Genomic DNA, 15,943 nt, shown 5'->3' on the forward strand with positions numbered 1-15,943 from the left:
AAATAATACAAAAATCCAACCGAAACTGGCTTAAACAATAAAGGGAATTTATAGACTCACATAAATGAATCTGGGTAGGGATGCTTCAGGCTCTGACTGATGGGTCTGACTGCAGTACACCTCCCTGTAATTCTCCTGGGTCTGCCCTCCCATACATGTCCTATCCTGCTTTTGCTGATTCTCTTCTGGGCAAAGTCTGTGATCTAAACCCTGTTAGGCAGTATCTCTATTCTAAATCTATGTATATTGGTTCCCCCCACCCCAAGTTCCTACTCTGGCCTACTTGGGCTAATTTCCTGAACCCTTTTGTAAAGGTTCTTAACCTCAGAACTAGAATTCAGGAGTCTGTAAACTTGGATGGAAAAAAATTACAAATTCTTACTAATCTCTAATAGCCTCCTGGAATTAGTACTACCTTGTTATCATCAGTTGAGAGGTTAAATATTACAAATAATTTGTATCAAAAAACAATGAAAGTCAAAAAGCTGTTCACTTTTAAAACATAAGTGACAGCAGATTCAAAGTCAGTTCTATAATTAAATCACTTTCATTCATTTGCATTCCAAATTTCTTGAGTAACCTGGACAGAGTCACAACTGGCATACCTGGAACTGACCATGATCAGCAGCCTATCTTCGCTATGCTGAATCAAACATTAAGTAGCTATTTCCCAAAGGCTGTAAGATTTACAACAATATCATTATTATAGGAACTTTACTTCCTACAACATTTTCAGGGTTATATCTCAGCCCCCACGTCAAAGTGTTACACAAGTAAATGTCATTTATTGTGTGTTACTTCAGAAAAGAAAATCGAAAACCTTTGGGACACTAAATCCATTCAGTGGATGGACTAAATGACCTTCATGATTCCTGCCAACTATGACACGTTAATTTTACAAACCCAATTATTTGAGGATTATGTGTAACTCTAAGACTCAGGAGATGAGTCTGTAACCAGAGCAAGAGATCTAGGGCCCGCTAGGGCCATGACTGAAGTAACAGATATGACACTTAACCTGTTTGGAAACGATCTGCCCTCTTGGTCTTCAATTATTTCACATACAAAACTCAGAGTGAGTGAAGAGGAAGCACAATGACTTTAATATCCTTAAGGCTGAACACATATTTAAGGGGTTATATGATTAACAGTATGGCCCCTAAAAGAGGACTGACCTTATAGCTCTACTTCTTATGGTACAGTTTTGGCTTCCAATTAAATTAATGTCTATTTTCCTACAGTTCAGAAGCTCTTTGTTGCTCAAACAAGGTAGCAATCCAAAGTAAAGACAACTGAATCTCCTCTTGTTCAAGAGTTACTGACCAAAGAAAATTGCCACAGTAGAGGTGAAATACAAAGACATCTGATTGAGTAAATAAAACACTGCCTTTTTTATTAAAATTAGGCCGCTGAGTGGCCACTAAAAATAGATAATCGAAAATCTACACCAGAAGAATTAACTCCACAGCCCAGTGACACCAAGCTGGTTAAAATACTTTTATTGTAATTCTAGGAGGATTACTGAGATGTACTCATGCATTTATTCATTTATTTGGCAAGTCTTATACATAATAATGACATGGTTAAGGATCTACAAAGATACTGAAAAATGAAAGTCCTGGCCTTTAAAATAACGAATGGATATTGTCTGCCTTTGTTGTTTTATCTCTAGAAACTAGAAACATGCCTGCACAATGTAGGTGGTTCAATAAGCACTTGCTAAATTTAAGCTAACCGCACAGGGAAAAGAGGCAAGCCTGCATGGTTGCAGCTTAGTGCTGAAAAAAAGAAAGACTTGATCTTTGGTCCTCAAGGAGCTCATCATCAAGTACGGAGAAAATTTAAAACAGAAATCAACCAGTATTATAACAGAAGCACTAGGTTCTAGGTACAGTATAGAGCAACACTGCCCCCCAGGGAATATCTGGCAACACCTGGGGATACTTTTGGTGTCACAGCTGGAGGGGAAGTAGTGCTACTGGTTATTAGTAGGGAGAAGCCAAGAATGCTGCTATGGCTACGCGGGCCGGGGTGGGGGGGAAGGGGGGTGGGATGAATTGGGAGATTGGGATTGACATATATACACTACTATGTATAAAAGAGTTAACTAATGAGAACCTACTGTACAGCACAGGGAATTCTACTCAATGCTCTGTGGTGACCTAAATGGGAAGGAAATCCAAGAAAGAGGGGATATATGTGTACATATAGCTGGTTCACTTTGCTGTACAGCAGAAACTAACACAACATTAAAGCATCTATACTCTAATAAAGATTAACTAAAAATATAATAATAATGCTGCTAATATCCTGCAATGCACAGGACAAGCCCCCGCCCCCCCCACACACAAGAACTGTCCAGCCCAAAGACAATAGTGCCAAGGTTGAGAAATCCTGGCATAAAGGAAGATTACAAGATCCAAGTCAGACTTTGTAGGTTTGAATTCTTGCTCCACTATCATATAACCTTAGACAAGTTACTTTACCTGTAAAATGAAAATAATAATAGAATCTGCCTCATAGGTTATTACAAAAATCAGAGTTAATATAAATAAATTATTGACCAATATTATGAGTTCAACAGATGTTAGCTATTATTATCCACTACAATTGTTAGCTCTGTTTATGTTGTGTTCCCGGTGTCTAGAACAGTGCCTGATACATAGTATGCAATCAATAAATACTTGCTGAATAAATGAATATATAAGATAGCATATACGCATAAAGCTAAGAACATTGAGAAGTCAGACAGATGATAAGCTGATTGGGGCATGTTGAGTTTGAGGTGACTGCAGAATGGTCCAGAGGAGAGGCGGTTGGATATGAAAGTTTAAAACAAGGAGAGTGTTCTGGAAGCAATACGGTGAGTCATCGGCATACTGGTGGTAGGTGAAAACACCTACAGTTATGAGATGGACGAGTGAAAGAAGGGATGAAAATAGAGTCCTGGAAGAAAATAAGATGAGAAGAAAATTACTGCCAGATTTTTAAACATCATGTTTGTTTGTTCTGAAAGGAGTCAGAGTTAAAGTTAAATGAAGGAGTTTAAGGTGAAGAAGATCCACTTAGGTATACATAGACTTAACACAAAAGTACACGTGCGTGTATGAAGGGGATGGAACCAACAAAGATGCTGAAGACACAGGGAAGATAACTGATAAAGCAAGGTCAAGGACACAAGAAAGGACAGGAGGTGGAGCATAGATAAAGAGACTGGAAACTATAAGAAGGAGTTAAGAGACCAGGAGTTAGGAGATATGGATAGGTATAAATACACAAAAGTTTTTATTAAAGGGACTGGAAGTTACAAGTATTCATGCTTGAGAACCTTCATTTATTTTTTTTATCCCCCCTACCCCCGGAAATCAGAGTCTTAAGAAGAATAAGAGAATTTTGGAATAGACACTGAGGGGAAGGAAAGAGAACAGATTGGGATTTATCACACTATGACAACTTATTACCAAAAGCCCAAGATTAGATACCATAAATTGATGAGGCATCAATCTGCATGGTTCTATGATTTTTACCAGTCCCATTTAGGAACCTGGATAAGAGAGAAGCTACATGGCTCAAGTGATTCAAGGTTGGAAATATACAAGAAGGTGCAAAGTAATGACAGGATGTGAAGAAAACAGGTGAATGATGTTCTACAGTCTTGGAAGGAAATAAAGCCAGCAGAATTGAACGCCCCTAATGTAATCTGAATATCTGTATGTGCTTCTATCAGATTCATATAGAGGAACAATCTGGCCTGGAACAAGGTTCTCCTAGTCTAGAGAAATACAACATGAGCAAGTCTATCCCAAAGGTGGTCATTAAAAGATAGAATAATATCATGAGAAGGCCATTCAGGCAGTGAAGTTACTACCTAATAGATTAAATGTGAATCCTAACTAAACAAGCGTGTTAAAAAATAAGTACATAAATAAAAGCTTTGAGACTGTCTTGAAATAAAGTTGGGACTGTTTCACATAACATCTAGATAAGCATAGGGTACATAAAGCTAGCAGGAAAGACAGTGCACTCAATAAATGAAATAAAAGCCCGTTTCACTTCTGCCTACACTTTTTTTCTTCAAAGACACCCCTGAGAAATCTCCTTGTTTCCTCAAGTTTGCCTCAAGTCTCCTTTGCCTCAAGTTTCCAGGGAAGGGAGATCTAAACCAGACACAAGCAGTTTTCCAATCTGCTCAAGGTAAGTTACAGGGATATTATAAGAATTAAATATATTATTAAAAGCCAAAAAAAGATAGAAAATATATGGTGGTTTTGTTATTAATGGTGATATTATTGGTGATATAGTCAATCTACAAGCTATAGGGTCTATGATGTCTCTGTTACTAAACAGCAAGTTGCTATCTCTGTGCCGTCATTCAAGAGCGGAAAAAAGACTACTTTAAGACCCAGTTAATCTGAGATAAGAGTTAAAACTATAAAACTCTTAAAAGAAAACAGAGGAGTAAATCTTTGAGAACTTTGGTTAAGCAATGGTTTCTTAGATGTGACACCAAAAGAATAAACAACAACACAAAATATTGGGAAAATGACATCATCAAAATTTTTAAAACTCCCATTCCTATTTTCAATTCTTTTGGATACGGATCTAGGAGTGGACTTGTGGGCTATATGCTGCTAACTCTATGTTTCACTTTTTGAGGAACTGTCAAAGTGTTTTCTACAGTGGCTGCACCATTTTACATTCCCACCAGATATTAATAAAGGTTCCAGGGGCTTCCCTGGTGGCTCAGCGGTTAAGAATCCACCTGCCAGTGCGGGGGACATGGGTTTGAGCCCTGGTCCAGGAAGATCCCACATGCTGCAGAGCAAATGAGCCCGTGCACCACAACTACTGAGCCTGCGCTCTAGAGCCCGCAAGCCACAACTACTGACACGTGCCACAACTACTGAAGCCCGCGTACCTAGAGCCCGTGCTCTGCAATGAGAGAAGCTACCGCACTGAGAAGCCCGTGCACAGCAACGAAGAGTAGCCCCTGCTTGCCGCAACTAGAGAAAGCCCGCCTGCAGCAATGAAGACCCAACGCAGCCAAAAATAAATAAAATAAATAAATTTATAAAAAGAAAAAGAAATAAAGGTTCCAATTTCTCTATATTCTTGTTAACCCTGCTTATCTTCTGATTTCCTGTTCTTTGTTTTTGTTTTGTTTAATTATAGATATCCTGGTGAGAGTAAAGTGGAATTTCATTCTGGTTTTGATTTGCTTTTCCCTAATAACGTTTTCATGTGCTTCTTGGTCATTTGTACAAATGACCTTCTTCTTTGGAAAAATGCCTATGTAAATTCTTTGCCCATTTTAAAACTGGGCTGCTTTTCTTTTTATTGTTGAGTTGTGCAAGTTCTTTATATATTCTGGATACTAGACCCTTATCCAATATATGATTTTTAAATATTTTTCTCCCATTCTGTAGGCTATCTTTTCACTTTCTTATAATTTCCTCTGATGTACAAAAATTTTAAATTTGATCAAGTCCTGTTTATTTATGTTTTTCTTTTGTTGCTTGTATTTTTGGTGTCAGCCATTCAATTCTCCCCCATCTCTTTCAGTTGAGCTATAACACTCCAGTAACATAGCACACAGACTCAAATATGAAGTCGTAGTCTAATTCTAATAAAGACCACTTTGTTCACATATGATGCTTATTCTAAGAATACACTCTTGCTAACACAGCTAAAATCTTAAAAACAACAATCCTTTTTCTAACAAAGAGTCCCCTCCCCGCTCTTCTTGTCTTTTCTTTTTCTTTTTTTACATACCTCCTGTAGAAGTACCACTCATACTATTGCTTGCAAGCATAGGTGAAGTCTCTGACACTGCGGAGGGTTGGCTACTAGTGACAGCTGAAGCAGTATCAGAGGGCTGCTCAGAGGTAGATGGATTTGAATTGTTAATGGAAGCGCTTGTGGTTTGTGATTCCATTCTCGTGGAAGTGGTTGGTACTACAGTAGGTTCTACAATATAGAAAATGTTTATTAGCATTTCAAAGCAAATTAGGTAATGGGTTATATTTTAATAAAAGCTAACATTTTTATGATAATTATTAAAACAAAATATGAATCCTCTAATAAGTACAATATACAGTTAAAAAAAGTTTTCATAAAGTTAAACTGCAACATTAAAATGACATGTTATTGCATTTTTAAAAACCCAACACATATATGTATATTCCAATAATTCAAAGGACTAATATAGTTTTTTTGGGTAATGACCATGTAAGTTTTCTGATCACAAAGAAAAGAGGCAAAGTAAAAGTCCCTCTGCTATGTCCATACACATTGTCACAGGCTGTTAGAACAGTATACAAATTGTACTTTCTGGTTACATTATGGATTCTAGAGTCACACAGCTTGGATAGCAATTCTGATTTCATCACTGACAGTATGATCTAGGATAAATTACTTAACCACTCTCTATTTCCCCACCTGTAGAACTAGGAAAGTACAGAATTTTCTTCATAGAACTGTTGTTAGGATGAACAGAGATCACACATATAAACCACTTTATATGATGCTTTACAAGCAGTAGTCATTCAATAAACATTAGCTATGATTTTTAATAACCATTTTAATTTCTTACATGCCTTTTTGTATGTTTTTCCCCCAAATTTTTTTGCCAATATTAATATTCATCAGTACTTTCTAATAAAAATTAAAGTTTTTATAGTAGAAATTAAAAGAAATTTCAGGCAGACCTTAACTTATGAATGAGTTATACTTTAGACCCTAATTGTTAAATGATTGTTTAAAAATTAAGAATAATGGGAATAAATCTGTGCAAAGCATAGTCACAATAATTAGACCTGAATTATCACTCTTTAAATGTGATATACAATGAGAGGACAACTATTCTATACAATGAAGTGAGGTCCGCTGATTCCTGAAACACAAATAGTACCTGTTAGTCTATATGGGACCCTGTACTTCAGATGCTTAAAGAAATATATTTGCCTAAACGTAAAAGGGGGAGGGAGGAACCTCTGTTGATTTGCAAATAGTTTATCTCAGTTTCTCAGTCTTATTGGTATTGACAGTGGCTGAATAATTCTTTGTTGGAGGCGGAGGGGGGTCGGGGTGGACTGTCCTTTGCACTGTAGGATGTTTAGCAGCAACCCCAGCCTCTACCCATTAGATGTTAATAGCACTCTCCCCCAACTGTGAGAACCAAAAGTGTCTGTAGATATTGCCAAATGTCTCTAGGGGCACAAAATGGCCAGTAGGTAAGAATCACTGGTCTAACTGATAAACTTAAGTTTTGAATTTATTTTTAATAAGATAGAAGCCTTCCACTAAAAGAAACCAGTAGGGAGAAGGGGGCATCTGCTGATCACTGGAATACTTTTAACCTAAAAGTAAAAGTATTCTGTTTGAACTAAATTCTAGTGGGTTAAAAGGCTACGCTGTCACCTTTTGTTACTTTACTGGATGGCAGGTGTCACATGGGACAACACACAAAAAGTTTCCAAAAGAGCCATTAATATTTAATTGAGTAATCTTTAATTAATCCCTATTGTATTAACCACTGCCTTACAGATAATTTATGGTGCTTCAAAATAAAAACCGAGGGCTTCCCTGGTGGCGCAGTGGTTGAGAGTCCGTCTGCCGATGCAGGGGATGCGGGTTCGTGCCCTGGTCTGGGAAGATCCCACATGCCGCGGAGCGGCTGGGCCCGTTGAGCCAGGGCCGCTAAGCCTGCGCGTCTGGAGCCTGTGCTCCGCAACGGGAGAGGCCACAACAGTGAGAGGCCCGCATACCGCAAAAAAAAAAAAAAAAAAAAATCATAAAAAAAATAAAAACCAAGACATTGTTAAATGAAATGTAGACAATGGGGATAAATTAGCCCTTAATAAACATCTTAATTCCAAAGTACTGCTACTCTGAAAGTTATGATCATCCAAACTGCAAACAGCCGATATGAGAGCTGATTGCACAAGGCCCCTAACTCTTCCTACCTAGCTAATGTATCTTTTCCAATTTATAGCTAACTGCCAAAATTAACAAATTCATATATGGCTTACTGTCTCCTTAAGGAAATTATGATTGACCATTTCCTTCTAAGATGTAACTATTACTATCTGAAGACCATTGTCACTATGAGGGAAAATTCACATATGTCTTCATATATTCATACTTGCTACCACTTTCCCTAACCTCTGTTTTCCAACTCTAGCTTTATTTCCTCAGTTACTTGGGTGCAGCTGTAAGCCAAAACAAAACACTAAAGCTGAGCAGCACATAAGGTAACCATATTATTACACTGAAGGATAACACAACTTTTAAAAGAAAACTGAACATTTCAAATAACCAGTATTAACCATTTAAACTCAGTTATATTGCTTTCCTGTTCTGTATTTTTAAAGTGCTGTTTCTATTTTTCATAGCAAAGTTAAAGTATGATAACAATATTATAAATGAAAGTATCAATAACACATAAGTCTGAGGATAGATCAAACTACCTCTTGTAAAAATAATTTTTTTCTAAGAAAATAACTACCAAGCAATGAAGTAATAATCAGAGAGAATTTTTAGACACAACTTACAAACTGAGGTTATTATATTAATTGAAAAATAACATTAGGATACCTGGCAACTTCCCTGTAATTTAATATATATTACCATTAAGCAGCAATAGAAGTTTCTAGCATATTAAGATACTTCATTTTTAAAAAAAAAAGATACTTCATTTTAGCAAATCTTATTCATAATTCTACACTGCTAGTACTCCAACTTACCATCTTCATCAACAGTAAGGTCCACAACTTCTGCCGCATTCTGCCTCAAGGGCTGTATAACAGTAGAAATCCTACTGCGGTTCCGTGGCTCCTGTGGCCGACTTGTATGAGAACTTGAACCTTGGCTCCAGTGAGATCTATTGTGTCCAAGGGTTGAACGAGACCTTAAATAACAAAATTTTTAGTTACCTAAGAAATCATAAGCCTTTCTTACAAACTAAGTTGTGAAATTCTTCATTCAAGAATTCTCCAGAGGGGCTTCCCTGGTGGTGCAGTGGTTAAGAATCTGCCTGCCAATGCAGGGGACAAGGGTTCCAGCCCTGGTCTGGGAAGATCCCACATGCCGAAGAGCAACTAAGCCCGTGCGCCACAACTACTGAAGCCCATGCACCACAACTACTGAAGCCCGCAACAAGAGAAGCCACCGCAATGAGAAGCCTGCGCACCGCAATGAAGAGTAGCCCCCGCTCGCCGCAACTAGAGAAAGCCCATGTACAGCAATGAAGACCCAACGCAGCCAAAAATAAATAAATAAAATAAATTAAAATAAAAAGAATTCTCCAGAGGAATAATCATAATAGAATTTAAAATTCTGACTAGCATAATGTCTAGCACTCAATAAACATCTGCTGAATTAAATGTTCAACAAATGTTCACCAATCAACTGATCTCAGAAAATGAAAAATGATATGTTAGACCAATCACTGGTGTAAAATACAGGATTCTGTTTCAAGAATGCTGCTCCCTTTTCTATGTTTACTTTGAATATTCACCTGGGTTATAATCAATTATTTACATTTTATGTTAATACCTAAAATTATTCACCATAGGTATAATAACAAAAATATCAACACCCTATACATTTAACATTCACATGATCTTCTATGTTTAGTTTAGATTGGATCTGCAAAGCATGGCTTTGGGAGTCCCAAACCAAGCTAAGTTTCTGGGACTGTCTAAAAAGAGATTCAAAGCACCGGAGAGAGTTCTTGCCATCAGGAGAGGTACGGATAGTTGTAGCTAGTTTACTATAAGAAACATCATCGTTTGAGCTGCTTTAGGCTTTAAAGGCATATAATCACAAACCCTCAATGCCGAATGCTTTTATCATCTTTTAATTATGTGTATTGTACTAAATTACTTACAGCATATATTTTATTTTAAAAAATTCTTAAAGGATTCACTGTAATGATCTGGACTAAGGGTACAGAGGGATAGTATGTAGAATATGCAGTCCTCAGGCTTCAAGGAGAAAAAGATAAATATGTTTTAGAAAGATGGGGCTTACGAAGTTGGTTTTTTCTCCTGCCCAAACTGAATGTAAAACTGCCTATAAGCTTATTGTCACTATGTATGGAAAGAGTGAGCCAGATGCACTAACATGCAGTCATCGTATAAGCTTGACCACTCAGAAGAGAACTCCGAAGTTCAAACTGAGCTGACAATGGCCTCAGCAATTACAGAGCCTAAAAGTTTAGAAAGAAGTTCAAATTCTAAAATTAAGTTTTCAAGTAACAGGAGTACAGAGGTTAAATCCTGAGACAGAGTTTTAAAAAAAAGACCGTGTATTCCAGCAAGAATTGTATAGATTAAGGCATGAAGGTAAACAAATATTTCAAGCTGAAATGGTTTTAGATAAGAATGATCACCATTTAAAATTCTTGAGAAACCAAGAGTATTTGATGAGAGACTGAGTAGTCTATTATTTCTTAGAAGCTGTTAACAGCTGCAGAAACTTCCACGTCCACTATGCAGCACTTCTGTGAAAACTTCACAGGATGTCCTAACTCCAAATATAATGCTGAGTAAAGTACCAGCAAAAAACTTGATGTATGAGGAACAGTTTCACAGAGGCCTTAGTCGCCCCTATAATTAGTGGCAACTGTCAAATCTTGACACAAAGGGACCTGAAACACAGATACATTCTCTCTTGAACAGGAAGGGCCAAGAGCCAGCTAAAGTGACAAAGTTAATATTCTAGGTAACCATAAGGAAAATAAATATGGCTAATGAGCACTGTGTGTCTTTTTCAAGAGCACTGTCTATCACTATGTAAACGCATCTGCTTGAACATTTAAGCGTCTACATGAAAAGAAAGCTCTCCAGTTCCATGAAAAAACAGGTCCTTAGTTTCAACAATTGTTATAGCTCATAAAAACTGAGTCAGCGTTGTACCAACCACTATGGACAGTCACAGAATAACTGTGGCACGTACTGTGGGGTATCAATTTTCCTCAGAGTCTGGGAAAATCATTTAAAACTTAAACAGGGATATATTATAGAGTGCTCTCTTCCATGCCATTAGAAGTAGTACTCCAATGGGAAAGTGGCAAGTAAAGAAGCACATTCTAGGTATGATTGTAACATGCTTCCAAAATAAGAATGCTTTTTTCTTAAATCAATAACAAATTAAAATACAATAAGCAAATGCATTTCTAAATTCATTCCAACACAAAAATTAAGATTCATCCACAGTTTGGTGTATCAGACGAAAGAGAGGAGTACTTCACTGCTTCCTTTACCAGTATTTGTAATCATCTAAAGCACAAAATGAATTGTGTTAGGGTCTCTCTCTCTCTCTTTTTTTTTTCTGTCAAAGTGATTCTCAAAAGGGCAATGTCATTTCCAGTTATTTATCAAAACAAATGAGGATATATCATTCATTTTTTACTACAGGGCTTATATAAAATTACTGAGTGAAGGACAAAAAAATCCAAAAACTATGTTTTATACTAAGTTGTCCTACCATAATAGCATAAACATCACTGGTATTAATGAGATGCCAATATCATTCCCAATACTTATGTACTATTCACATCTAAATTTCAGAGGAGTTTGTGAACTTTCTGAATCATAAAACAAATTCAATTTTATAAAACACCAAGTAAAACTGATGTTTATCTAGAGCAATGACTCAACACTCACTGTATACTTGGGGTGCTTAAAAAAATACTGATTCCTAAGATTCTGGTTCAGCTGGTCTGGGCTATGATCCAGGCAACAATATATATTTTATCATCTTCCCAGATGAGTCTAACACAGTCTGGTTTGACAACCACTAATCTGGTTGGTATACACACACTAAAACTAGGTAAAGAAAAAAAAAGTAAAAAAATGCAAATATCTGCAGCACAAATGGGTCTAAACATTTACATCTAAAACTTCAAATATACAACCAGGAATTAAAATCTTACCGATAGCTTTCCCCAACTGTTACTATCTCCACTTCACTGTCAGTTGAGGTAACATTAATTTCTTCATTGGCAGTGATCTGGGGAGTGGAGGAAGCTTCTATCACCACAACATCTTCATCAATATTTCCTGGAAACAAAAAGAAAAAACATTTAAAGGGCATATGGGATAAACAACAAGGTCCTACTATACAGCACAAGGAACCATATTCAGTATCCTATGATAAACCACAATGGAAGAGAATACAAAAAATAAAAAAAAGGATGTATATATATATATATATATATATGTATAACTGAATCACTTTGTATATATATGTTTAACTGAATACAAAAAAAGAATGTATATATATATATATAAAACTGAATCACTTTGCAGAAATTAACACAACGTTGTAAATCAACTATACTTCAATTAAAAAAATAAAGAGCATATGCCTGTCAGCTAACTTAAAGACAAAATTTTTATTTTGACTTTGAAGACTGAAATTCATTACAAAAGTAAAATTCATCTGTCAAATCAAAGTTTTTAAAACCAGAGCTCACTATGCAAAGTGAAAACAGTACTTACTCTCTTAATTTGCACATTTGTTTCCTCTTATGATTTTTGTTTGTTCTTTACAAACTTTTAGTAGTTTCCAGAAGAATTTGTATAATCTTATATAAAGATATTAATACTGTAATATCTAGAAGTACTGATTTAAGATCTTATGTAAGATATTCACATTCTATAAGATATCAACCCTTTGATATCTAAAATGAAGACACCACACTCTCTGTAAGTTTTCTTCAAGGTTTTTTAATTTATGTAATATGGTATTTTTTTAAGAAAAACACAGTAGCTTTTCAGTTTTGTGCTACAAAATCTGTAATTTTTTTGTACGTGTTCTTTTCTAAAGTATTCCAAGTTCGGAAAGTGCTCACTCATCTAGAAGATGGTACATACTATATTTGGTGCAATGTGTTTCCTTAATATTTACATCACCTAGAACTAATTGTTACTTATGGCATTAGATAAGATTATAAATAGAATCTGGCCCTGCTCAGTGAAATAACCCAGTCACAAAATAACACTGTATGATTTCACTTATGTGAGGCATCTAAAGTAGTCAAAGTCCTAGAGAAAGTGGAATGGTGGTTACCAGAGCTGTGAGGCGGAAGGAAAAGGGAGTTGTTTAATGCGTATGGAGTTTCAGATTGCAAGAAGAAAAAGTTCTGGAGATCTGTTTCACAACAACGTGAATATTCTTAAAACTACTGAACTGCATACTTTAAAATGGTCAAGATGGTTAAACAACAACAAAAAAGAAAAGTTATGCTCCATTTCTTCTCTTGCTATATTTTCCACAAATCTAGGGCTAAAATGTCTTTTTTGAAACATTCTTCTCTCTTCATTGCTATCACCTGTCAATGTAAAGATCAGACAACAGTTTACAAGTAATATCTTGCGAGAAGAATTTTCCCATAATAAGAATATTGAGAGCTTAAAATTACACCCACTTTAAGTGTACATTTCACTGATTTTAGTGTGTTTATGGAGCACAGACATCATCTCAATCCAGTTTTAGAACATTTCCAACACCCTAAAAAGATCCCACATGCCCTATTTCAGTCAATCATTGTCCCTCTAACCCCATCCCTACAACAACTAACATGCTTTCTGTCATTATGGATTGATCTGTATTTTCAAGAGCTCAATATAAATGGAGTAATACATTACATATCCTTTCATATCTGGCTTATTTCACTGAGTGTACTTATTTTGCGATTCATTCATGTTGTGTGTATCAATAGTTCATTCTTTTTTACTGCTGGGCAGTATCCTATCATATGAATACATCACAGTTTGTTCATCCATTCTTCTGTTGATGGACATCTGAATTTTTCTCACTTTTGGCTATTACAAATAAATACACGTACTTGAGGCATACATGTACTTTCATTTTTCTTCGGCAAATACTTAGGAATGTAATTTCTAAATACTATGGTAAATTTATGTTTACCATTTTAATGAAGTGCCAAATTGTTTTCCTAAGTGACTGTTCAGTTTTACATTCCCACCAGGAAAATGGGGCTCCATTTTCTCTACATCTTCGCCACTAACTGTTACCATCTCTTTTTTATTATAGTTGTTCTACTGCAGGTATAGTAGTATATATAGTAGTATATATTCTTTTCATTTTCTTAATGGTGTCTTATGAAACATAAAAGTCTTTCATTTTGATGAAGCCCAAATCAGCTATTTCTTTAATGGATCATGTTTTTGGTGAGCTTTTAAAGAAATCTCTGCATAACCAAAGGTGACTAAGAATTTGTATGTTTCTTCTAGAAGTTATATAATTTAGCTCTTACATTTAAGTCTGTGATCCATTTGGTTAATTTCTGTGTCTGACATGATATAAAAGGTCTAAATTCACCTTTTTAGCATGTAGATCCATAACTGTCCCAACACTATTTGTTGAAAAGACTGGAATAATTCTATTTTGATACTTAGTAGATTCAGGTTTTTCTAATTATTCTTCAGGATTATAAAATCAAGGGGAGAGAAAAATTCTTGAGATTTGGACTGGATTGGCATTAAGCATCACTAACAAAGCCCTGATATCTCTATAATATACATACTTTCATCCAAGAACATATCTGTCCAATATCATATTTATAAACCTGTAGAAAAAGTGAGGGTTTGGTTTGATTATAATTGTAACTCTCTATAAAGCTACATAATTTTCTTCAAAGAAGCTAAATATACTCCTATTGAGATTATTCTTACACTCTTTATTCTCTTTGCTGCTCTTGTAAACATGCTCCCTTTCTTCATTACATTTTCTACTAGTACGGTGGCATTCCATTGATACCATATATTCATTTTTATCCAACTCTTACAGAACTCTTGCTTAGCACAATGACAACAAATGGCTCAACTTTCTTCTCACTGTGGAATTTACGCAGTCTACATTCCTTCACCCGAGGCACCATTCCTAGACAACCTGGAATTTCATCTCTAATATACCTCTACATCATCAAATATCTGCACTACTTTAAAAGCTCGCCACTATCTGGAGGAGGTTACAAGCCCATGACAAAGATCTATAACATGCTCTCTGATACTCCAAAGAGGATAACAAGGAAGGCACTGGTAAATCACAGAGGCAATAAAAGACGATCTGATTGGAGAAATAGTTATTTTTAAAATATTCCAGGGCTTCCCTGGTGGCGCAGTGGTTGAGGGTCCGCCTGCCGGTGCAGGAGACACGGGTTCGTGCCCTGATCCGGGAGGATCCCACGTGCCGCGGAGCGGCTGGGCCCGTAAGCCATGGCCGCTGAGCCTGCGCGTCCGGACCCTGTGCTCCGCAACGGGAGAGGTCACAACAGTGAGAGGCCCGCGTACCGCAAAAAAAAAAAAAAAAAAAATTTCCGTAATATTTCTATTTTGGAATACTTACAAATTGTTCTATCCATTAAATAGAAAAAAATTAAGATTTAAAAATTATGTGCAAATTTTTTAAAGTAGTTTCTAAGTTCTAAAGATTACACACATACACATGTTCAGGTCAAATGTATTTTTAACAGCATAAATATAGGCAGAGAAAACAAAATAGCAGCACTCAGTGGCTATTTAAACTAATATTATCGATTCAATTTCCAAATTACTTTTCTAATTCTTCGTAATCACATACACAATGCAGCTTAAGGTAAGCGTACACAGGCAATCATATATTTAAAACTAAAAGCATTATATATAAAAATAAAAGACCATGAATTTTTTTTTTTAAAAAAAACCTCTCTTATTTTAACCTACCAACTGGACATTACCACTTTACATGGAGAAAAGCTACATCTATATATCAGCTTTATTAGTGATTTTTCTCCATATATGTATACATGAAATTTCTTTACAAGCCTGTAAAAAAAAAAATCACCTAACATTATTAAACACCTTTTACACAGTTATGCAAAGTCAAATATAAATGTAACATTTTGAAGTTCCAATGATAAATGATACAAAGC

The 15,943-nt window shown here is 35.8% G+C and overlaps 1 protein-coding gene across 11 annotated transcripts in view; it reads right to left on the minus strand.

The window, feature by feature from the left end:
• The window catches only part of RNF111 (ring finger protein 111), a 111,643-nt gene that overhangs the window by 22,369 nt on the left and 73,331 nt on the right, over positions 1 to 15,943 (minus strand). For all 11 annotated transcript variants that reach the window (XM_033437018.2, XM_049705975.1, XM_049705973.1 and 8 more), the window contains 3 exons: positions 11,939 to 12,065; positions 8,745 to 8,908; positions 5,773 to 5,967 (listed from right to left, as the gene is read on the minus strand). In XM_033437018.2, coding sequence (XP_033292909.1) covers positions 5,773 to 5,967; positions 8,745 to 8,908; positions 11,939 to 12,065 — 486 coding nt within the window. The remainder of the gene's footprint in view (positions 1 to 5,772; positions 5,968 to 8,744; positions 8,909 to 11,938; positions 12,066 to 15,943) is intronic.

The sequence above is a fragment of the Orcinus orca genome, chromosome 2, assembly GCF_937001465.1.
Source record: "Orcinus orca chromosome 2, mOrcOrc1.1, whole genome shotgun sequence".
Classification (NCBI taxonomy): Eukaryota; Metazoa; Chordata; class Mammalia; order Artiodactyla; family Delphinidae; genus Orcinus; species Orcinus orca.